The following is a 25,312-nucleotide window of genomic DNA, read 5'->3' as shown; positions in this document are numbered from 1 at the left end:
CATTGTTTTTGTGTGTACAAAATAAACTTTCTGCTTTGGCATGTTGATTTTTACTGCCCAGAACATATTAGTGTTTGGCAAAGCTGCAATTTAGCAGAGGCTTTTAACAGAATAGCTCTAAAGCTCCCGTTGTACAGAAAATCCTTTAGAATCAGCGGTGTCGGGAGTGAAAAATTCCCGCAGAAGCAAGCTAGGTGGGCCACCTTGGTCATGTGACCTTCTGGAGTCGCCACCACCTTCTCAACGGATTGAAAGCAAACTGACAGCGCAAGAAATTATCAAGGAAATCAGAGATCAAAAACTCCTTTCAGAAGAAGGATCACAGGTGTTCACGTCTTCATTTTCAAGTGATATTCAGCAGCTTCTGAACAGAGCAGGCAACAAGCAAAAGGGTGTATACACACCCGAGCTCTGTGCGTTCGCGCTGACTGCATTTTTATTCCCCGGCCGCGTATGACTACGTCGGGTCCAAATTCAATGATGCCCTTCATTCACAGCGGACACTTAGGCAATGGTATCGCTCAGTCCACGGAGCTCCTGGCTTTACAGATGAAGCATTTTGCTTCCTTCAAAAATTTACACAATCGCGGAATGAGCCATTCTACTGCGCTCTGATCGTGGACGACATGGCCATAAGAAAACATGTAGAACTTGTTGGAAACAAAATAGTCGGGTATGTGGACTTTGGAACAGGGCTAGATGATGACAGTATCCCTGAAGCGAGAAATGTGTGTGTGTACATGATTGTTGGTGTAAATGTCAGAATCAAGATGCCTGTCGCTTACTTTTTGATCGACACACTCGCTGGTGCCGAGAGGGCGGAGCTGACTAAGCAGTGCATTGACAAGCTTGAGTCAGTGCATGCTAATGTCATCTCTCTTACATTTGATGGTGCCTCCTCTAACTTCACTATGGCGAAATGTTTAGGCGCTGAGCTTCTACAGTGTTCTCACCGGTTTTCTACAAGCTTTGTCAACCCGGCTGACTGCACCAAAAACATTCAGTTTATCTTAGATGCCTGTCACATGATTAAGCTTGTGCGGAACTCATTGGCAACTCTAAGCCACCTTATTGACATGGAAGGAAATCACGTGAAGTGGGCTTATATACTGGCATTGGAGGCATTGCAACGTGGAGAAGGGTTGCGGCTTGGAAACAAGCTCACAAAGGTGCATGTCCAGTGGGAAAAGCAAAAAATGAAAGTACGATATGCAGTACAAGCGTTGAGTGCTTCAGTTGCTGACGCCTTGGACTTCTGCGAACAAGTGCTCAAGCTGCCACAGTTCAAGGGTGCCACTGCAACAGCTAAATTCATTAGGCTTTTTGATCGCTTGTTCGACATCATGAACTCTCGAAACCCACTTGCAAGGTCCTATAAGGCACCTCTTCGCAAGCAGAATGAAGCCAACTTTAAGCTATTCTTTTCCGAGGCCCGTGCCTACATACAAGGGCTAAGAGACCCGGCAGGGCGTCCAGTAATAGAAGGGCTGAAGAAAACGGTTTGTTGGATTTTTGGTGTGCATGACGAGCATAGAAAAATTGTTCGATGAGCTTGTTCGCAAGGATCAGCTGAAATACTTGCTGACGCACAAGCTTAGCCAAGATCACGCCGAAAACTTCTTCGGGTCCATACGTGCACGAGGTGGTCATAACAACCCAACCGCTCCGCAGTTCATGGCTGCATACAAGCGTATGTTGGTTCAGACAGAAAGGACTTCATCAAGCTCTGGAAACTGCTCCCAAGACATAGTCTCAATTCTAAATCCAACAACTACAGGAGCTTTGGTAGGTGAAAGCAGCATGCTTACTGATATGCGCAGGTCATCAATCCTGCAGGCCGACGACCACAACTATACCTATCGCATTGACTGCCCAGAAAGCCTGTCAGCTTTTGTCGGTGCTGTAGTGCCGTACATTGCAGGTTTCGTCGTTCAGAAAGTTCGTTCAACGGCAACATGTGAACTGTGCATCGCAGCCCTGCACTCGGATGAACTGGCACCTTTATTTAGGCAAAAGAGCCGAGGTGGACTAATTTCACCGTCACAAGACGTCGTTGGCCTGTGTGAAGCAGTTGAAAAAGGGCTGTGGTTGCTACAGGCAGAATATGATACTATTAAAATGGTGACTGTAAGATCAAAACACCTCATCCTTGAAGTCCTGGGCACCTGCACAGAGAAAAACTGGTTCCAGAAACTGGAGGACCACATCCTTGATTTTGATCCACTTGATAACCATATTTATATTTTGTGCAAAAAAATCGCTGAAGAATATATAAAAGTGAGAATACACCACATGACGAAAGAACGAAACCGTGAACTGATCAAAAACAAAGTGAGACCACTTTTGTCGAGGGTGATTATTTTCAATCACCTGTAGGGTGTTTGTCATGGTGTTCTTGACTGTATGTGAGGTTTTCTCCTTAATATCTGCTCATTTGAACTGCCTTCTGCATATCAGTTGGCTGCTGGTTGATGGTAAATAAACGACTACAACTATAACCGCACATTTGCATTCCTTTCTAAATGGGAGCAGCTGCATCAGCAAAACGAAAAAGCGCGAGCGCACCTGCATTACGCTTTTCTCCTTAATATTTGTACAGTTACACTGCCTTTTACATGCCAGTTTTCTGCTAGCTGATGGAAAATAAATGTATATAACTTGAACCACTCGTTTTTGTTGCTCTCTAAATGCGAGCAACGTCATCTGCAGCGCGCAAAAGCACGAGCGCGGCAGTGCTAAGCTTTTCTGCTTAATATTTGAGCTGGAAAACTGCCTTGTACATGCCAGTTTCCCTCTGGTTGAAGAAAAATAGACGTTTAATACTAGAACCGCTTGTTAGCGTTGCTTTGTAAACGCGAAAAAGCGCGGCTGCGCTATGCTTTTCTCCTTAATATTTCCGCAGTTCAATATCCTTCATCACGCCAGTTGGCTGCTATATTTGATGGGAGATAACCGTTTACAACCAGAAGCACTTGTTTTCATTGGTTTCTGAATGCGAGCGCCTTCATGAGCAGCGCGAAAAAGTAGAAGCGCGGACAGGCACGGCTGCCTTTTGCCTCTGGTAAGATGGCCTCCGGCCGTTCGGCGCGGCTTCACCCTTGCCCATAGGCGCGATAGGCGGCTTCCACTCCAGCAAGTTTTATATATCCTCCTTGGGCGGACTCAAGGAGGTTATATATTAAAACTTTTTATATTAAAAGATTTATTATAACCTCCTTGGCGGACTGTACTAGAAGCCATAGAGCTACTACTTCCAACACCTAGAAGCCGAGGGAAAGCGCCGCGATTTTCACACCTCTCCATTCTAGCCACCCTACCACTTCTTTTTCCAAAAAAGGGAGGCAATAAAAAAAAGAAAATTTTATGCTCGTAGTTTATCCCCTGTTATTTTTTAAATTAAAAGGTATAGTTTTGTTTGTACCAAAATTTTAGTGCTGGCGCTGCGTACGCTGTTTGTTTACTTTTATTGCACTGACGCAAGCCCGGCAAAGGCATAGCAAAGCTGAGGAGCGCTCAATGAAAAGTGTTGTAAACGATGTTTGGCGCGTTATTCTTCCTGATTACTGTCCGTTTCGGGCTCCGCTGCGCCGGTCGTTTGCATTTTTTTAGTTGCTTTCGATGCTAGTGAACCATAATATGGCTGTGGGCAGACCGACATCGCTGCAGTGCCGACGAACCTTGCACGCAATGAGCATCCTTTTTGGTAAGTCCAGCAAGACGACTGGTAGTTTTGCGGAAGAAAAAGCTTGTCGGTGTTTAAAATTATTGATTTCTCGAATTTCAGCATACTTGAATGTCACGGTGGGAAGTTCGGTATCTGCCCTAGAAGGTACCGTAGTGCGGCACGCTTAAACACGAACGCTCGTGCGCGTCTTCGATTGAGATTAGCACCGCTGGGTCTGAGACAATACTAGGCCGTTGGCAGGGCACGAGCTGCCTCCACCCTCCGCAAACACACCGTGCAGCATCGTCTCGAACTCGGCGCCCATCGCTCAGGGGCTGTTATAACGGAGCAGGACGTGCAATCGAGCGTTCGTGTTCAGCGTTTCATCCGCAAATCGCTTTGTGAAATAGGCGGGAACGATTTATTTCGGAAGGTTAAATTGCACGCAACTGAGCGGCCTGCATATGAGCTTGTCTGCGCAGAACTTATGCCAGAAATTCTTTTACTTGAATTTAGCATGGTCATGATGCACGAGGCTTTGCGTAACAGTTCTCGAATCATCGAAACCAACGTCGGCTTTACACTCCCAAGCGAAATTGGACGCAACATTTTGAGCTCCCATTTCAAGTGCGCGTCTCGGCATCTAATTTAATGCATGATCAGCGTATGGTAGCAGCTTGCCGACTAAATGAAAATGTAGGTTTTAAATGTGCCGGCCGCTTCTTTTCATTGTGAAGTGGAATGCTAATTCACCAGAAAGGAAGCTTTGCTTAAATGGTGCACTGTAGAACGAAAGGAAGGCACAATGATTCGTTAGCTGAAGGCATCACATACTCGTTAGCCTGATCTTTGTAACTGCTGGGTACTGATGTAGGTGTATTAGCTGTTGGTTTCTCCTTGTGTATTTGTTTTACTAATGAACTGAACAGAGCCACGTAAAAATGTGGTGCCTCCTATTTTCCAAGCTTCTAGGGAAACCACTGAGATAGGCTTGCTGAAGGAGAATCCATAGGGTTTTCCTGTGTTCTTGCTGAAATCTAAAGACAGTAGATTTCATGTGATTGTCAACTCGATTTATGCCTAATTCACTTTCTTCAGAATATTGTGAGTAGCCATTTGACTTTCGAGTGCTGATCCTTGTGCCTGTTAGGATCCCCATGTTGGTGGGCTAGAGCATGGAGAAAGCCTGTTGGTCCATCAAATCTGCTGATAGCTGAACCTGCCCCAAGGAATCTATGCATGGTCCAACATGATGGGCTCTGTGATGTCGTGAATGAGTCATCTTATAGATAGCAGCTGCATCCTGTTGCTTTGATGCTGCCCAGCTTTGCGCACTTTGCTGCAATTCTCTTTCATGTTTCTCAGAAAGGGCAGTATTAATTCTGTTCTGACATCTTTTGTGGAGTTCACTCATGCATTTTTGCATTGTTCAAATGCTAAACGTCGAAAAATCTGAAGGGACCTTCAGCATTTAACCAGAGCATTCAACCCTTGCTGCAGCAGGTAAGTACCTGCAATCAGTATAAGGAATTTTTTTTGGGGGGGGGGGGAACTGCAGCAGTGTCCTAGTCGTTTAAGCATCCGCCTCGCATGCGGGAGGCGCGGGGTTCGATCCCCAGTGCCGCTGGGTACCCACCGGTGATACGATGGATGCAAGCTTTCCCCTGCCTGTTGCTCAGCTCCTTTAGTGTGAAATGCTTGGAAAATGGGTCTTTGACCCCACAGTGAGAAAAAGGAAAAGCCTTGTGCCCTGGCGCTCTTTGGCCACAGATGCCCTTGTGCCATAAAAATTCAACATCAATTTTTTTTGGCGTGTACAAAATAGTTTTCCCTCCTGCATGTTGATTTTTACTGTTCAGAACAAATTAGTTGCTGTTAGGCAAAGCTGCAATTTAGCAGAGGGTTTCAGCGGAATAGCGTTCAAGCTCCCGTTCTGCAGAAAATCCTTCAGAGTCAGTGATGTCAGGAGTGAAAAATTTCCGCAAAAGCAAGCTAGGTGGGCCACCTAGGTCACTTGACCTTCTGGCGTTTCTGGCGTCATCACCACCTTCTCACCAGATTAAGAGCAAACTGACCACCATGGCAGGTGGCAATTGAATGAATGATCGGGAAGAACAACCTGGGTCGCACAAGCCCCACCAGAGGCAGCACCTGCCATCGTAGGGTAGTGGCTCATCGCTTAACCGGTACACTGCTTTTCCAGGAGTGATGTGAGAGTCCCGTGGATCTATAAATGTAAAGTCAGGAATAACCACTTCCACATATATGGCGATTTGCCCATTAACCCTATTGCGTAATACCCTTAAATGCCCTTACCCTTAATGTCATACCCTTATCGCTAAAAAAGCTGTCTAACCACAAAAAATGCCTGCTTCATTCTGCCAAAATGTAATTCTGTACATTGGTGTGCTATAATTTTTGTGCTTCTCAATTTAAAACCGCTCTGAAACAAGCTAAGGAATCATTTTGAAGTCACACTCTTCCATTGTTGTGACTTAATAATGCTAAACAATTTTAGAATGTTGGTAACAAATGGTTATAACTTTACAATTACCCTAAAAAATTCAGGTGGCCAGGTAATATCAATAAAATAGGCCTGGATGTTCTTAACGTTTAAGGGTGCGTTTAAAAACAATTTAGATACCGCATATCCTCAATATCCATCCTGTAATTTTTTCTAATGAACCCTATTATTGTAGATCCTACCGCATTTGAAGAAATAATTGAACATCTCAAGATGTTATCTTAATGTGATTAGGTCAACACCAAGTCTAAACATCTAAAAAATGTGAGTTTATAGTGCTAATATTCTTTGTAAGCTATTTGAGCAATCTCTTGAGTTTGGTTTTGTCCCCACTGATTGGAAGGTGGGCAAGGTAGTTCTATTAAACAAGTATGGAGACAAACATTCTTCTACTAACTACCAAACCATTTAATTTGTTAGCATCCCCTGTAAGATTATGGAACATGAAATCTGCTCTCATCATCCAAGTTCCTTAGTGTCAAATTTCTTTTCCAGTCATTTGCAGTGAATGTTTCATACAACATTTTCATGAAAGGCACAGCTTCTTTGTATTGCACACGATCTGCATTTCATTCTTGTCCAGGGTACTTGGCAGACTGCACACTCTTCAACTTATCAAAAGTCTTTGGCAGAGTTTCGCAACAATTACTGGTTTTCAAATTCAGTGACTTCAATCTCGACTGTAATGTTGTTTTGTGGCTATAGTCTTTCCTCACTGGTCGTTCTCAATTTGTGACTGCAAATCACACTACCTCCCGTCCCTCGCCAGTGGGCTCAGGCATTTCCCAGGTTTCTCTTCTAGGGCCCCTACTTTTTCTTGGTTATGTATATGATTTGCCTACTAACGTTGCTTTTTCTATGTGTCTTGCTGTTGACTGTGTTATCTACCATGAAATTAAGTGACACTCGCGCTTCTCTTCTTCAGTTTGATATTAACCATGCTTTGGAATGGTGTAACACATGCCGCTTGGAATTTAATATTACAATACTAACCAGAGTTTAACTCCGCTTAAAGCGATGTGGGACATGTGAAAGCATGGTGACATAATTTGTGACGCTGTAATCAATACCATAACAACGAGATACCTTAAATCTCGAAGCTATGAACAGCTTTTCCAGGGGTGGCCTGCACCAAATTTTTGATAAAGACCCAGGTCAAATTTGGAGGTTGCCGTTGTGTCAGGCATGCTGAATTATAGTTGGACATCGCTTTTGGTCCAAATCGGCCGAGGTCAAATTTCGGGGTTGCATCTTTTGTTATTAGTGGCTTTTTTATACATAGGAAGAAAAAATGTTGCTCTCCACGGCATCTCCCATTGAAAGCTGAAGCTCCTGAGCTGTGGCTCATTGGCAGGGCCAAATTTGGAAGTTGCCATCCTGTCAGGCACGCCCAGTTTGGTTGGTTAGATCGGCCTTGGTCTAGCTTTGAGGATGGCCCAGGCCAAATTTTTGAAATGACGTGGGCCAAATTTGGAGGTTGCCATCATGTTGGGCACATCTATTTTTGGCTGCGTATCTTTTCTGGTCCAAATGGTCAAATTTTGGCAGTGCCCCGGGCAAAATTTGGATGCCGTATTGTGTCGGAAATACCCAAATATGGTTGGTCAGGTCAGCCAAGGTCAAATTTCTGGGGTGGAAAGCCAAATTTCAGAAACTGCCCGAGGAAAATTTGAAGGTCGCTTTTGTGCTGGGCACACTCAGTTATGATTGGACATCAATTTTGGTCCAACTTGACCAAGATCAAATTTTGGGTGGTATCTCAATCGAAATTCTTGCTGCTTGGTATCACAGTTACTATGGCAATGAGCGATGCACAAGCAAGACGAACGTGCTAGATTTTTGCTCTGCTCTGAGGTTTGTCATAGTGTTTTCACATTAATAAGAGTGAACACATGCGTGTTTCTGAACTTGACATTATAACAGCCTCTTACGAACAATAATACCCCTCTTGAACACCTCTCATCGTACAAATACCTCGGTGTGCATATAACTTCTCGCCTCTCTTAGAAACTGTGTTTTGTATTTTTTGCTAACAATGCCAACCGTATGTTAGCGTACCTGTGTCGAAATTTCTACCTTTTCTAGTTCAGTAAAACTCCTTTATAAAACTCGTTCAATCTAAATTGCAATATGCAGCATCAGTTTGTGACAGATGAATAGAATTTGAATTTGTACAAAACTAGGTGTTCCTATTGATACTTTTCAGTTATTGCTGTAGCTCTAGTGTTATCACTATGAAGACTACATTATTGTTGCCACTGCATTCACACCTCACAAAAATTTCTCAGTTTTGTCTGTTTCACAAGATGTAGCTATCCCTACATTGGTTACTACCCCTACACATTTCAGGCTACATCGATTATCTCCAAAAAGTAGGTGTTCCTTCATCTCATACTAAACATTTTTTTATTCATTTGACTCCTGGCAGTGAAAACAAAACCAAAACAGAAAGTTTCGTCTGTTTTGTTGGGATTTGTTTTCACCATCTGATTTTTCACCACAGTTGTGTCCTTGCCATATTTGTCTTGCTATATTCTTTTTTTTTGGTGCCTTTTCGTGGTAATACATTTTTTTTGCTCCACTCTATGGTATTCAGTGTATGTTGTCACACTCCCTTCTGTAGTGTCTTTAGGCCCTGAGAGTGAATAGATAAATTATGATGGCACACACAGGTTGCTGTTTTGATAAGTTTTCACCAGCACTATACTTGATCTTTCATTTTAGGGGAGGTGCAATCTAATTATCTGGCTGTGCCAGTATTGTGACTATTACATGGTGCAAAGAGCTCGTATTCAAGCTTCATAGGACTTGGCTTGCGAACAATGGTTATGTGGTGTCTGTTTTCAGCTTATGTATTCTATTGTAGCATGACCGTAGTATTGCTATGAATTCTGTCACGTTTATTGTCTTAACATTATTGTCTATCGCCACCAGCAGATAGCCCTATCACGCTTTTTTCTCCACACGGGGTGAGTTTTCTCGCATATGGCTGTTGAACAATACCAGATGATTGGTTATGATTTGCGATCGTGTGTGGCCAATTCTTCCCCTTTAAGGCCTTCTTGTAAAGATGCGTGCCTATCACCAGAAATATTCCCAGTTGTGCTCAAATAAACTCTTCAATAAATTACGACTGACAGACTCAGTAATTTCAGTCCTGACAGTTTTTTTAGAAGATAGTTGTTTTCAATTCTTTGTGGACAGTCTTCTCCAGCAAAGAATTTGAGTTCTGCACCAGCCTGCATGCACATTATCTACGTTGGTCTCGCTGCCAGTTGCTACATGATGGCAAGTCTGCCAAGTACACATGTACGCGTTGTCAAGCTTTAAGAAACCATATACCATGTTTTGCTGGAAAAAGAAAAAAGAGATTGGCTTTTTTTAAAATATAGGCTGCTCTGAAGGTCAAGATCTTCACTATAATCTCTCTAGTTGGATTAACATTGAAGGGGTCCTAATGAACTAAAATTGGTTAATGCGCTTGGTAGTTCCTGGTTTTATTTATTTATTTAGTACATACTGTTGGCCTCACTTTGAGGCCATAACAGGATCGGGTTTATATACATATGAAAAAGTGCGAAAGAAAAAAAAGGAATAAACAGCAGAGAAGGATGCAAATAAAGCCAAGGTTGCAATGGTTGGTACAAAGGAGGTTAACTTGGCTGCCTTAGGCGATATTTAACCATTCTTGTGATATTTGTGAACTGTCTTGAGGTGCATTTTTTCTACCGTTCATGAAAGACAATGGATGGGAAGAAGAATAGACACTACCTTCGTCAGACCAGTCACCAACGTACGCTATAGCATGCGTTGAAGAGGTCAACACTGAATTTTAAGGACCCAATTTTTTTTCCGCACAATGGAAAGCTTACTTATCTAAGGTGCTTGATCCTGCAACGGTTTTGTTCGAAACGGTGTAAAGATTTTTTACCGAGATTTGTTAAATCGGAGCATGGACTGGTTTTTATCTATCCCAATGCTGGAAGCGATAGTCAGCGAAGCACAGTGGTGATTGCATGCATGTTGGCAAAAATGCCGTGTTAAAAACTAAAACAATTCTCACCCGCCAGAGAGTAAGAAGATATCTTTAATAGCATCCATTTTAGTTTCCACACTCAAAGCTGTTATGGCAGAGTGATGTACCTCTTGTCGACAAAAGTTGTAGTAGACTGTGGTTGCCGCTTCATGCACGAAATTCAAGACACTGTATTGGCATCTAGTTACAAAAGCTAAAGGCAAATGGTCGACAATGCGAAGGGAGATTTGGTTTTTGTTGAAGGGCACACTCGAGAGTATGAACTATAATAAGACATAAACACTCTCAAAAGAAAGAAGGCTCTACATTAAAAACAGATAAGTGGTATTTTACTGAGTTGTGGTCTCTTGGTGGGCTGCACTGATAATGTCAGCTACTGCATTAAACTGTGCTTTGTGTAATTGCGGCTTTCCCTTATGTATATTCTCGTTTTATGTGTGTTATTTTGCAGGCAAATCAAGATAAGGTCTCGTTGCTGGAGGAACCACCTGTATGTACAGCTGCTGCAAACTATGTAGATATCCTCATGCTCATATCCTTCTGAACTGTGTATCTGGCACTCTTTAATTTCGAGTGACTGCATCCTATGTTGGGCACATCACAATCCTCCTGGGTAATTTCTGATAAGAACACAAGGGGTCTTCATTTGGTGGCACCTGTATGTGGGTTGCAGACTGTTTTCGCGCCTACGTTTACGACTTTTTGTTGCATTTCTGTCCAGTTCATTGATTTTGCTTTTGGTGAGTCTTTTGCAGTTAAGATCATCTGCTGTGCCACAATAAACAGGGGTTTCAAACATACAGGGCTGAGAAAAGCAAATTGTTCCTATATTCCTCTGAATACTCAATTGCATGTCCTGGGAGAATTGCGGCGGAATGATCTTGGGTGCTGGCAAAACAGACGCTGCTATTTATTCTTACGTATATACATTTTCTTGGGATCCTAATCACACACACCCAATAAGGGAGCGAGTTCGCTGAAGCATTCGATGTAAGCAGGAGCATGAAATGCATGAAAATGCAATGGCTGCAGTATCTGCCGCACCGTTTTGGGTCCACACTTGGGTACACACTTGGAACTTATTAGAGCTACTACAACAGGCTTTCAAGCTTAGAAATCTTATGATCCATAGCGCAGCAACAAAACGGGACAAACACAAGCGCTTGTGATTGTCCCCTGTTTTGTTGCTGCGCTATGGATCATAACGCATACCCACTAGCCCGAACCATCACCTTGTTAGAAATCTTCCCTGTCACCTGCATCTCTTTTCCATTGTGATAAAATATATCCCTTCTCCAGTAAGAAAATCATTCTCTTGTACCCTTTGCACAACTGTATCTTAAAAAAGCACTGCTGCTCCACATATAACCACTGCTACCCATGGCTGTTAAAGTTAACTAAGTGCCTTTTGAAATCAACCCTGGGATGCCAGTTTATTTTTGTTGAAGCTACAGAATGCATATGAACTTCCGCTAGTGGTAGTTTTTTTTTGGTCTTTGTTCTACTTGACTTTGCAGATCAGTGTAGGCCAGGAAATAAAAGCTCCCAAGAATGAACCTTTCAAACTGCTTCCAGCCCTTACTTTCTAGGTTCTTTGTTTATGCAAAGAGTGTTATACTCCTGTCACACAGTGAGTTTCAATGGCCATCGAGTCGAGGGTCTTCGAAATTCTCAATCGCCGTCGAACTCGGAGTTGTGTCGCTGCTACACGACAAATCTCAATCTCCATTGAAATGGTTCTTGTGTCTTACGCCAAGCTTATGTGGTGCCACAATCGCTACTTTGGATTTTGCAAAAATAACAAAAATATTTGCTAAATGTATACTAAATGCTTGAATACGCGCATGTTGTTTAAAACCCCTTTAATTGCATGTACGCGACGGACAGATGCAGACACTGCTCTAGCAACTCTAATACAAGATGAGCCAAAACCAAGGCAGTCTAACAGCGTAGGAGCGCTGCTTCGTCAGGCTTAAGACCTGGGAAATCACCTAGATATCTGAAAAACAAGAGCTATTTGTCTCATGAAACTTTATGCAAGGGTAAGAATGGGCAAATCGAAGGCGAATACAACAGCTTAGGACACGATATTGCTTTGAGGGATTAGCGACGAAGCGGCTATCGCTGTGAAGCGGGTGGGCAGGGCGCCGTCATGTTGTCAGCGCTAAGTACGATAAGCAACGCAGAGACCGCAATGCAAAATTAATGCACTTGAAACCTGTCTGATACAATTTTAAAATTATTGTACAGACTTGCATTAAATTTGAGTCTAATAATGTTTGTTCATGCTATTCTCCCGTTAATGTGTTATGTACGAAAGTGTGCTTGGCGCCGCTCGAAGCAACACTAGCAGCCTTGGGCAGCACTCGAAGGCCCTCGAAATCTCGATGGAGTTCCGCGCTGCTCCGTTGGCTCGATAGACTATTGACTCGATGGCCATTGAAACTGCCCGTGTAGCAGCGCTCGTTCGCCTTTGAGTCGATAGGCTATCGGTTCGAGGGCCTTTGAAATGCCCGTGTGACAGGGTTATTAGAGACAGGAATGAATGGGGACAAATACCATATTAACACGATTGTAAGCTGGCCTATTTTTCAAAATTTGAAAATCCTAAGTGGGGGTCAACTTAAAATCGAAACCAAAGCATCGCACCCTAAATAAAGGCGAGACAAATGAGATATTTGAGGCATGCTACAGCGTGGTTGCATTTTTGCTGCGCGGCTCCGCCGCATCGCTCTTAGTGCGCTCCTTGAGGAGCTGCTTTGTCAACGCGCAGAGCCAGCATCCCCACCCCGTGTGTGGCGGCCAATGGTGGCAGTCGATAAGCAGCAAACTGGCACCAGCCCACTGCCCACACATAGCCACAGATTGCGCCTGCTGATAAGCGGTGGCGGCCCGATAATGCATTCGCTTTCTGCTCTTTCTTTTTACTTTCAACCACGCACTCAGTGCTCAAGGAAGCATCGATAGTTGATGGAAGGGCTGCTGTTACAATCGTGGTGGCACCCTCACTTGGAACTGCATCGGCGCCGGGGAGAGTTAATGGCCGATGGAAGAGCTGACGCCGCTCACGCGTAGTTTCTCCTGACCGGCGCTCGTTCACGACTACATTCAAGATGGCTTTCATTCTTTATGCTTACAAAACGAACTGTGTGCCAGGCCGCAAGTTCGATGTTCGCAACGGGTGATACAGGTTTGCCAGCTGTAGCGAGGCAAAATTTTCAGCATTTCCACGGGATGTCGTGATATGGCTGTTTGCAAAGTGCGGGATTTTGCTGCACGACGATGTTAGAACTACGAGCTGTGCGACCACGGCGGCTGTGTGAGGGCGATGGCGCAAGTGTAGACGCGAGTTGTCCAGTGACAGATACTTTTTCGTTTTGGAATGTGCCCACGGGTGCTCCCACGCACGGCAGCCGATAGCAGCTGGTGAAAAGGGGAGACAGCAGGATAGTGCTATCGTGTTCTATTAATAAAAGCCAGGTGTAAACGACCGCCAAGTTTTTTCTTTTTTTCAGATATGTGATTTTGGGGGATCGACTTATATTCGAGTCGACTTACAATCATGTAAATACGGTAGATTTTCAGGATCAAATTGATGCGTCTTGTTTTAGTTTGCAGGTTTCAAGAGTTTTGTGTTGTTTGGAATGAAAACTAACAAAGTTCACCAAGATCTCCATCGCTGTTTTTTAGCGGATTATGTCTGCTGGATGTAAATGCTGTAATATTTGTAGGCTGTTAGGTCCACACCATTTTTATCTATTCTGGTTGTCAAAATATCAGCTGTTTGTGATCATTTCACTTTGATTCAGCGATATTTGTGTTGGTGATCCTTGAAAAAGGCTTCTCTATTCTTGTAAGGCGTCCATGATAATAAGCTGCTATGGTCTATGGTTATTGAAATAAATAATACTGTATGTACTGCAGACGAAAAACGTAATCTTGTAGTGTATTGTAACGCTCCTAATTTAGATCAGTTGTGTGAAATTGCCTAGTACACATGAGCATTTATTGCATTTGCCAGTACAAAATGTTGAATGTGTCCTGGCTCTTTGTAAAACTCGCTTACTTGGCATATTGTCGATTAAAATTCAAAAGCAGTGCAGTTCTTTGGTTAGCCTGCTTCTTCAAAAGGGTGCTGTTTTTTTTTACTGTCATACTTCAAACATCCTTAGACATCATTGCGCCTTGGATCTAGGACAAAATTCCTATTGCTGTCTTGAGCTCTGAGTGCTTTTCCTCACAGCAAAGCCATTCTGTCTGATGGCATTGCTTTAACAGTGGCACACCAACTTGTAATAAAGGAGTAATTACTCCTTGGCATCCACCTGAGCAGAGCCTTTAGCTAGAAAGGAATGCTATACAGCCTGCACAGAAATCTTGCAGTTAAAGAAATATTCGTCTTTGTCCAGGGTTTGAACCTGGGACTGCCGCTTCTCTCCGACAGTCGCTCTACCAACAAATTTTTCCTTAACTACGAGGCATCTGTAGAAGCTGTACAGCTTTTCTTTCTAGCCGTAAGGCTGCGCTTGTGTCGATGCCATTGAGTAATAACTTCCTTATTACAATCTGGTCTACCTTGGGGGATTCCCCTCAATCATTTGACCGTGTCAGATTTGTTGGTTGGTTTGGAGAAAATTTATGAATTTTTTGTTCTCCCAAAAACCGCCCTTTTACATACACATGCCCTTGCATGCATCCATTCTATTAATGAACTATCATAACCTTCTCTGTAAATTAAGAAAAGATAACAGTTTTTGTATTTGTTGCACATTGTGCAGTCCTGTTAATGTTTTACACTGGTATTCTTTGAAGCTCGCACACAGCTGCACTGCATGTGCTGCCTGTACCTTTGCGGCTAATTCTTTCTGAGTAGCATTGTGGAGCGTACACACAGCTTTTGATCTCATCGATTTCATTCAGACACTATAAAACGCATACTCATGCGGAATGATTTGTAGATTGCGACAGGTGATTCCACCGAAACTCAAGCTTCTTGTATATAATGCCTTATTTCTCCCGCATATAAACTACTGTAACCTTGTTTGGGGGACAACATCTGCTACACACATCCACAAATTACTTTTAATACAGAAAAAAGCTATCCGCCATATTGCAAATGCCCCATACGATTCCCATACGCGGGATTTATTTCAATCATTTAATGTCTTGACTGTCACGCATGCATACATATTTAACCTGTTCTTAAAATACAAGAGCAGCTTAAAACACACAAATGAGCATTTTCTTCAAATGAGCCGCCTTAAAAAATCCTTGCAGCTGCCATACAGTGTAAGGCAAAGAGATACATGGGATTTGCCATTTTCCCGAACCAATAACGGTTTTAACAGGTTGCAATATCGTGTACCATTCCTGCTAAATAGCCTTGAAAAGTTACATATAGACCCGAACACCATGACTTGAAAACAATGGAAAAAATTTTTAATGACGAACGACGGTATCCAATTTAAGAAAAAAGTACAGAAGAAAAATGTTGTAATGTAAACGTTTTCTCTTATTTTGGAGCATGCTTGTTTTTGTATTAGGTTCGTACAATTCTTTTATTTGTCTGTACGTCCTGAGTGTAAATGGTCTAACTTAGACCACAAACTCGTTTTTTTTTTCTTTTACTTTCCCTTTTGCTGCATATGTATCCAAATATGTTGGCCTGCACGTGGGATGCTGTTGTACGCGAATACATTTGTATTGCTTTTATCTGTGAGATGCAACACATATATATATGTATAAACTTGCATTTAACATGACTGAAAAACCTTCACGCTGCCAATCAAACAGGGGCAAGGGCCTTGTCAAGCTGCTTGTAGCAGCTTTTTTGCTCTTGTCCCAGCATTCCTTTGTTACACGCGGAAGAATGCTGAATAGAGATTTGATTTGATTTCATCTTTTCCGTCGCTCCGAGGTGGACTGCCTGACTGGGATGTCTACGGCTGTTCATTCAGGTCCAAGTAAATGACATATATATTTACCCATAACTGTAGTCAGGTTTGAGTAAGCGAATTTGGTGTCCTACAATATAGACCGCCTTACACAATGTGTACTCGAAGAACGATTCTAAGGCACATCGCAGTTACAAAACCAACTCTGTACACACGATGCCCTATTTGTGACTGCATGAAGGGCAGTTTACTCATTTCTCAGTTCTGCTGACACATGATTTCATAAAAGGGGCTGGTAAGCAGTGGCGTGAAGGTCGTAGTTCTTGCTCGCATTTCAAAATTGAATAGAGAAAAGAAAAATTACTTCTGACTCTGTGCAATGCAACTTCGGATTTCCAGCATACACCCCACAGCCTTGAAATGCTTCATCATCACAGGTGATGTTAATTGAGTGCTTACACACTTACCACATGCATACTAGTTCACACACTTGCCATAACATAAAAGTGTGATCCACTTGCATCACAGTGACTGGATCCCTCCCCAACCTTGAACCACCACTGTAGTTGCTTGCTGAAATACATTGCAATGTTACAGTACACAATGCTTGCAGCTTAATGTCATTAGCATTTTGTGACCACTTTCTGAGACATTATTGACCTTTGGTGCTAAGTCGGCAGCCAGAGGACACATGAGTACGGGCAGAGTTTTGGCGTGGGTGTGCATTCTTGTATGTTGAAGGCACGTGTATCACTGTTTGCTGTTTACCTGCATTTGAGTGAGCTGGCATTGCTCTGTGAAGTGCACTACTCTGCAGTTCAGAGTTTTATTGTTTCCATGAGATGCAACTGCTGACAGGGACTGGAAGGCTTTTTCTTGGTCGATCCTGGCAATGCTGACAGAGAAAGAATGGGTAGTCGTTTAGCACATGTGGAAAAACCACAATATCTGAACTAGTATAATCAGTCAATGAATCAATTTAAAACTAAGTAGTAGTAATTAACAGTAATGACATTCTTACAGATATTGTTCAGCAGGAGGTCCCAAAGCAAGGCATGTCAAGGGGCCTCTGAAAATTGACCAAAGTGTCATGGAAAGAGTAAAAAGGCATCCTCTGCATCAATTATAGTGTGGGCTGGTCACTTTTGGACTCTGTGAGGCATTGACTTGCTCTGGAATTCTCTTTGTGGACTTTCCTGCATATCACATGTGATGAAAGCTGGATGGCCAACCATCCCTTTTTAACAGTAAATACGTGAAAGCCTGCGTTCTCTTTTTTTAATCTCTAATGTGACACATGCTTAACACCCATGCCCATGGCGCTTGTTCATCACAACTCTTGTAGCATGAGCTGTGCTATCTCTGGAGATCCTGAGGAAAACCCACTTGTAGACTTGCATCAGGTTTCTGAAGACAGAAGAGGGCGGTCATGTCATTGGCAGTGCAAGCAATAGTGTTAAAATCCGTCCTATTGCATGTTGCATTGTAGTCCGTGTAGATCTGACATGTCCATAGGAGAAGGCGTCTCTTCCGACATTACTTTTAGATGCCAACTGACTCGCCACGGGTTATATCCTTTTGTTTTCATAAGTGGTCTCACCGTTTCAATACCAACGTTCGTTCCCCTTGTTTACGTCCGCATTGTCCTTCCAGCAGGCCGAAACTGTGTGCTGTTTAGGCAATGCAGCCTCCTCATAAGCTATCACCGCATTTTCTTTTTTTTTCGAAGGGGTTGGGGGGGGGCAGCCAGCAACACTTACCACTTATGCACCGCAGCATGTAAACCCATAGCGGAGGGTTCCGGAATAATTTTGATCACCTGGGTGATCTTAATGTGCAGTGACAGTGCACAGCATACGGGAGCCTTTTGTGCTTCGCCTCAATCGAAAAGCCACCGCTGCAGCGGTTGGGTTCGAACCTGGGGACTTTGGCTCAGTTGCCCAGCACACTAACCACTTAGCCACGGCAGCTGGTAAGCCCATAATGGAGTACTCGGGAATAATTTTGACCACCTGGCTGATCTTTAACGTGCCGTGACAATGCACAGCACACGGGCACCTACTGCGCTTCTTATTATCGAACTTTGGGCAGTTCAGGCATTTTTTCTGGTCTCTTGAAATCTAAATTAGGAAAGTTTTCCTGCCTTTCATGGTATTAATTGCCCAATAAGTGTCAGTTCATGAATATCAAATTGTCACACATTTCATGCTCATGTTGCAGGGTCACAACTGATAGGCAGCTTGCAATCAACAGTGCCTTATGCACAGATGAAAATTTGCTGCTTCATAAGATATAGTTAATTTAGGTTCTCCATGTGATGTTCATAGTGTCTAGTTGTATTTAAACATGCCCATGGCAACCATGCTCATAAACTGTATGATGACACAAGCTGCTACAACATTAGCACAAAATTCGTATATCACTGGTTCCAGTTCTGCAGTGTGGTGCTTTACATATTCATTTCTGTGTGTTAGTCTGTGAGAAGAAGGTAAAGCTTCGGGGGAAGAAATCCATATGCCCATAGAGAATGGGGAATTGCGAGTGACTTGGGGAGTGTCACTTTTGCATGGTGTGTGCCAGTAAAAATGTGGTTCGTTTTTGTGCACCACCGCACAGTCAGGACAGATTCGGCCTTGTTCACTCCTTTACCTCTAAAGCTGCAGAAATGTATAGCCGCAATTGGAGACCAATTTGCTTCGGTGAAACCTGCCGGGGTTATTTTTTTAAGCCGGCTATTCAATGCGTGCATCTGCAAAACAAGTGGACGCAATACAAGCTGGAATGGTGGAAATGACAACCTATCTAATTTCATTGTGTGTGTGTGTCTTCAGCTGTGACCATATCACTAACTTGGTCTCCACTGAGCTTTCCACACTTTGTCTGGTAGCATGCTTTACCAAAAGACTGCAGGCTCGTGGAGATCACACCATTCGCAGTTCTTGGATGTACGCATTCTTCTGTGTCCATAATCACATAGCAAATTCAACAGTTAGTTGCTCGCCACCCACCCACTGGGTTGTGGAGAACCTGCCCAGTTTGTGTGTGTGCGCATACATGCACGCACACATGCATAGCAACCTGCCGACAGTGACAGGTTCGCAAGAGGTGGGAGAAGAGACCAGAGCATCCCAAGTCGCACTGATGGCAGCGCCTGCCATAGCAGGGCAGTAACACCTTGCTTAACAGCTCTGCCACTGCACCAGGAGTAGTACGGGGACTTCTAGGGATCTATGTATGTAAAGTTGAGAATGACGAATTTCTCATATCTGGACGTTAACCTGTTATAGCTATCTGAATAGCTACATCCCATCAACAGCCGAAAAGTGAAAAAGTGGTAGAGCACTTCAATCGCATTTAGCCTTACTACGCTGAGTGTAAACTAGAGAAGGACCAATTCAACATATATGCTTATTAACTTAGTAACCCTCTTGCGTCCTACCCTTAAGGCGGGGATAAAGTGCCCGTTCCGGTTTTTTTTCCAGTAGCAATACAGTGAATGTTTTCTTCCAGCTTGTAGGCTTAGTCATGCAAGCACTTCTGTACATAACATGTGTAGGTAACAGCACTTTGCTACTGGGGTTCGAGCTGCATATCATGTTATGACTGCATATTATCGACTGTCCTTCCGAATTTCTTTCCTTGATGTGGTGGATCTAAGTTTTACCTTACCCATGTGTCTGCGTCTAAAATCACATCTATGTTCCCTAGATGCATCACACCACGGGTCTCGTATGTATGGGAGTTGGCTCTCTGCTGACGTGGGTTTATCGATTAAATGTATTCTTGGGTTTTGATGGGTGCTGCTGAAACTCTAAGGGGCTATGGTGCCTCTTGATCACGCTAAATAATCTCTGGCTTACCCATGCACAAGTGTCTGCTGTTTAAACCCTGCTTTGTGTAACTGTCACTTTTCCTTGTGCACATTCTGCTTTTCTGTGTGTTATCTTGCAGGCAAATCAAACAATAGTCGGAGATGGTCTGCTAGATAGATGAACAACCTGCATGGACAACTGCTGCCAAACTATGCATATAATATTCTTAGGCTTACATCCTTTCCAACTGTACTATGTCTTATGCTCTGAATTTCTGTTGACTCTGCTAAGTTAGGCACATCAGAATCCTTCTGGGCAATTTGTGACAAGAAAACGAGAGGTCTAGATTTGGCAGAGCCTATATACTGCTGCAGACCATTTCAGAGTTTACAGTTACTGTTTTGTCTTTGGTTGGATTTGAGTTTTGTTCATCTTTTACTTTTGATTGTGCTAAGCTGTGTTGACTTTTTTTTCAGCCGAGATAATCTGCTCATCCTGCAAGAAACGGGTTTAAAAAATACAAGGCTAAGAAAAGAAAATTGTTCCCATATTCCCCTAAGTACTTAATTAGTTAGGTGTCCTGGGAGAATTTCGGCGGAATGATCTTCTTGAGTGCTTCCAAAACAGATTCTACGTTCATTTATTCTCACATGTATGCATTTTCTTGGGATCTTAATCACACACCCAATATGGGGTGAGTTTTCTGCAGTGCTCAATACAATCGGGCAGCTTTACTATGACAGTCATGAAAAGGCAATGCTGTGTTATGTGCCGTGCAATTCCATATCTACTCTGGCGGATTATGGAGCTTGGTAGCGGCATTTTAACAGGCTGTCAAGTGTAGTCCTACCTGTCACCTGCGACCCTTTTCAGACTATGATAAAATGTGCCCCTTTTCCAGTAAGAAAATCATTCCATTGTACCCAATGCATATCTCTCTAAGCACTGCTGCTCCACAGATAACTGTTATTACCCACCGTTTGAAGTTAACTATTCTTCTCTTGAAATCGACACTGTGAGGCCAATTTATGATTGTTGAATCCATAAAACAGGCACTTCCGCTAATGGCAGTTGGGTTGTTTCCTTAATTTTTCTGTCTTTGCTCTACTTGACTTTTCAGAGCAATGTATGCCTGGGAATAGAATCTGCCAAGAATGAACCTTGCAAGCTGCTTCCAGCCCTTACTTTCTATGTGTCTTGCTGTTGAAAGGCTGTAAATTCACACACCCATTAGTAGTATTTGGTACTGCATACGCATTAATCTATAAACAATGTGATGCCTTTCAAGCATGCAAGTGCCTACTGCATTGTACATGCTCGACACACAAAGCATATAAACAATGTTGTGCCTTTGGAGTCTCCTGCTTAGGCTATTCTGCTTTGCTTCAATTTGCAGGCCTGAGGACCAGTATTACAAGGACAAAGAGTGCATGCCTGAGGGAGAACCTTTGAAAGCAACCGAGTGCTGTGAACTTGTGCAAAAACTTACCTCCATTTATTTGTATGTGTGAATTTAGGTGCATGAGAATTCATCTGGCTGTGCCAAGAGAACTATCCCCACCAGCTGTGCTTAAAATACCACAGTTGACATCGCATTTTAGCATGTTACAAAACATCAGTTTCAAAGTTTGTTCTCATATTTTACTGCACAGTGACGTGCACTTTTTTCTTCAGATCCTTTCACATTTGGTGCCTGCAGAAGTAACAAAATGACAATGTGCTGTCAGATGTGGTTTTTGTGAATTCTCACTGCTGCTTTGTGCATTGTCATTTATATGAAAGCAGACAGGCACTTCTGCTTGTGGGATTTTTTTTGTAGTGACTCCTTTGTTCTTCATTATTTTGCAGGCCATTAAAAAGCCAATGCATACAAGGTTCCAGAGGAAGAAACCTTAAATACCACACCTGCCAGGCTTCTCTGACTCCATTTCTTCATGCTTATGGCCTAGAAGGTTGCATGTGCAGTGATCTCAGTGCATTGTGTCTATGGTCAAAGTGAAATCGAGATGGTTTTTATGTAATTGTCTGAATCACAGGGATTTAAATAAGGTAAATCGGCATCATCCTGAAAGCAGAAATCTTGTTTATTGAACTTGTTTCGTAAGTAATATATATATAGTTCTTTCCACGGGAATGACAGTGGGTTTTGGAAAAAAGGGAATAACGGAATAGATGGCTGCACAGGGGTCTCTTCAGGGTTTGTGGTGTTGGGGAGGTGGGCACCAGGTGCTTTCTTCTTGGCTCGAGAGTCATGCAACAGAAACCATTGGTGCACTTTGGTTGAACAGTTTTCATTGAGATCTCAATGAGCTTCCCATGTCAGTCGTGACACATACAGAGCACCTGACACGCACAGCAATAAAGCAGACCCTCCAACCCGGGGGCGGGGTCATTCCGGAGGACAGTGGGTCAATTTGGCGTGTTTTTCAGGCAGTCAACTTTTGGGAAATGTTGCACATTGCTTCAAGAAAGTCTGTGCCGATGTCAGTAGGACATTCCATGTCACTTTGTCATTGACTTTGTGACTTGGAGATTAGGAAAAACTAATCAGCTGGAGCTCACCATTTGTTAAAGGAAGCTCATTGGTTCCAAATCTTTATGCTGAATTAAAAATACAAATAGCAGGAAATGGCAGCTTTTTTTAGAGGCTAAATTTGGTGAATCAGACCCCATTGGGTGTTTCAAAGCGAGATAACTTGATTGCCATTGTGAAACAATGTGTCACATCATATGTCCGAGTTCAAAATGCAGTTATGGATGATGTTTGGTCGTTCTTTTAAGTCTGCAATTTGATTCTTTCATTTATGCCATATTATGTTTCTTTTTGCCTTTTTCACTCAAAGCAGAAATATCAAAGGTGAATATTGTATGAGTTGAAATTCAGTAACCCTTTGGTACATCTGTGTTTGACATAACATCAATTATTGTCTTGATTATTGTGCTGTACAGCCATGAATCTGCAAATTCTTGTTTATGTCATTCTATGTGACTGCACCACTTTTCTCTCCTTTGTCTGCTGGCTGGGGCTATGTAATGACTGTAGCTATGCAAAGCCTGTTCTGTCAGTATCGTGTGGTGAATTCTACATGTTATTTTGTTTGTAATTGTTTGCTGGTTTAAAAGAATTTTTTTGGCATTGCTGAAGAGAACAGTAAGATTGCTTGTGGTTGATCACAGATGACTGACCTTTTTTCCTCATGTGCATAGCATTATTTCACTGTCAAAAGAGTGTTCTGTGTGCATTTATCCTCCCTCTGACATCTTCCATGCTGTTTTGCGGCATTTTTAATAACAGGCGATATTTGGCTGCATGAGGCGTACTGTGATGTAGAAACGCCTTAGTTTTCTGAAAATACTGATTGCTATTCTGAACATCTGCAATTCATTATGTATGGATTTCAAGTCATGATGGTGCTGTGCCAGTGTGTTGTGTCATTAATTGCATAACACACTCATGAGTTCATATCCTGATAAGGCAGACTTTTACTGTCCTTCCCATGAATGCAGTAATTCTGCAAGCAAACAAGTCAGTAAAGCAGCTGTTGACTTTAATCCAAGATGCCTGAATATTTAGGCAATCATCAGTTTTTATGAGCAGAAGTATGCTCTTCTGCACATAGAACTTGAAGTCAGGAATATTTTCTTTGGGACTTCCTTTTTATTTAAGCTAACCCTACTGAATTTGCAGAGCCTGACACAGCTATTGTATGAGATTGTATTTCGTATTTGCCGTCTCATGTATGTAACACAAAATTAGCTGTGGCGTGTGTAGACTTGTCTCAGTGGATATAATCTTTCACATGCAGGCTTTCATCAGGGACTGCACACATAGTGTACCTTATTTTCAAAAACTTGCCAAATTAAATTCTGCAGTTTTTCTCCTTAAGTTCTTGAAGGTTGACTTTCAAAGCTCACTATGAAGGATATGGAATATTTATTTCTCTGAACTGTGGTGAATGACGATGATATTTGCCTTCCTTATTCTGGAAGGTATTTTTTGTGGTATGTGAACTACTGACTGAACTGTCACCCTTGTGAATTCGGTTCCCTTATGTGAAGACCTGTGCAGGGGCCATGGTCTCGTCAAAATTTTAGCCTTGGCCTCCTCATAGACACTTTCTGAGGAGCAAATAAAGGGAAAAAAATAGTGATGTGCTAAACATAGCTTACTGCCACTCATTTAGTTATTAAAGCGGTATAGACACCTAACTTTTGTGGCATGTTTTCTCTACAATGATGTGGAAGGTGCTACTACACATGAATCACCATGTGGTATGCACCTATGACGGCTAAATCAATTATGTTGATATTTTTCAGTCATGAGGTTTCAGTTTCGTTTCAATAGCCGAACGATGGCTGTGATGTCAAAGTGGTTTTGTGTAGTGCGAGGCATGGAGGAATGCAGATATAGTCACCGCTTCATCATTTTAATTTATTTCAGTGCTGAAGCCGGCCTTCCTCAAGAGCCAGAATGACAATGTGGAAGCAGCCATTATATTGCAGTTTTTCCATACCTCATGTGTCCTATAACCTCACTTTGATGTCAGACTGCTGATTCAGCTATTTAAGCCAATAACTGAAATTCTATTATAGATTATTTAGTGGTCATCAGAGAATACCAGGTGCTGGTTTATGTGTAATAATGTGTTATGCATCATTACAAGCAAGAAAGCACGCATCCAGAAAGCTAGGTATCTATACCTCCAAGCTCACCTGGGTGGACTTGAGACACTGTCATGATGCCAGTAATGCAATTTCAAGGGTGAAAGGCAGTGACTTTGCATGGATTACAATGGCTGACCTATACTGTTGGCAATGGTGATATTTATAGCAGCCTAAATGTTCTCCAACCGCGTGCAGAATTCACTGTAGGGACGTCTTGCTACTGGCCTGAATTATTAAGGCTAATTAATCTACTGAATAAAACTTGGTAAACATCCATAGCTGTTGATGAGAGAGTCCTCCACATTCATCTTGTATCCCTAGCTCCAAGTGAACTGGACTGTTGGTTCTTGTATTTTACTGAAAGATTTCTACCTTTAAAACGCAGGTTCTGAGGACATGCAGACCGGACACGCTGTATTTCCTGGCCAAGATTCCTCCCATCCCGACCATTGCATGGAATCTACTGCTGGCATTGGTTATTGCCAGGACAAACCCGCAGGAAACCACCTGTACAAATGCACCCACTGCAACAAGGGATTCAAACACAGATATAAATTATTGATTCATCTCAGAGCCCATACCGGCGAACGGCCATACCACTGTGAGCACTGCGGAAGGAACTTTTCTGTCAAATTCGCCCTGCAACGCCACTTGCGCACTCACACGGGTGATCGTCCTTATCCTTGTGACTGTTGTGGTACCAGCTTTCTAGAAAAC

The 25,312-nt window shown here is 42.7% G+C and overlaps 1 protein-coding gene and 1 long non-coding RNA gene across 2 annotated transcripts; both read left to right on the top strand.

Moving 5' to 3' along the window:
- Positions 1-1,674: 1,674 nt before the first annotated feature.
- LOC144120277 (uncharacterized) lies at positions 1,675-2,376 on the top strand. The gene has a single exon (XM_077652676.1). It carries the CDS (start codon positions 1,675-1,677, stop codon positions 2,374-2,376), a length of 702 nt encoding a protein of 233 aa, XP_077508802.1.
- A 1,118-nt stretch (positions 2,377-3,494) lies between these two features.
- On the top strand, positions 3,495-25,042 carry LOC144098712 (uncharacterized). The gene is made up of 3 exons (XR_013307225.1): positions 3,495-3,703; positions 10,676-10,714; positions 24,981-25,042. It is a non-coding gene; the product is annotated as an uncharacterized LOC144098712 (long non-coding RNA).
- The last annotated feature ends 270 nt before the right edge of the window (positions 25,043-25,312 follow it).

This window comes from Amblyomma americanum, chromosome 1 (assembly GCF_052857255.1).
Source record: "Amblyomma americanum isolate KBUSLIRL-KWMA chromosome 1, ASM5285725v1, whole genome shotgun sequence".
NCBI classification, from domain to species: domain Eukaryota; kingdom Metazoa; phylum Arthropoda; class Arachnida; order Ixodida; family Ixodidae; genus Amblyomma; species Amblyomma americanum.
This window is presented reverse-complemented; position numbering and strand designations above follow the sequence as displayed.

Coding starts and splice junctions, on each gene's coding strand:
- LOC144120277 (XM_077652676.1), top strand. CDS start 1,675: ATGGCTGCATACAAGCGTATGTTGGTTCAGACAGAAAGGACTTCATCA.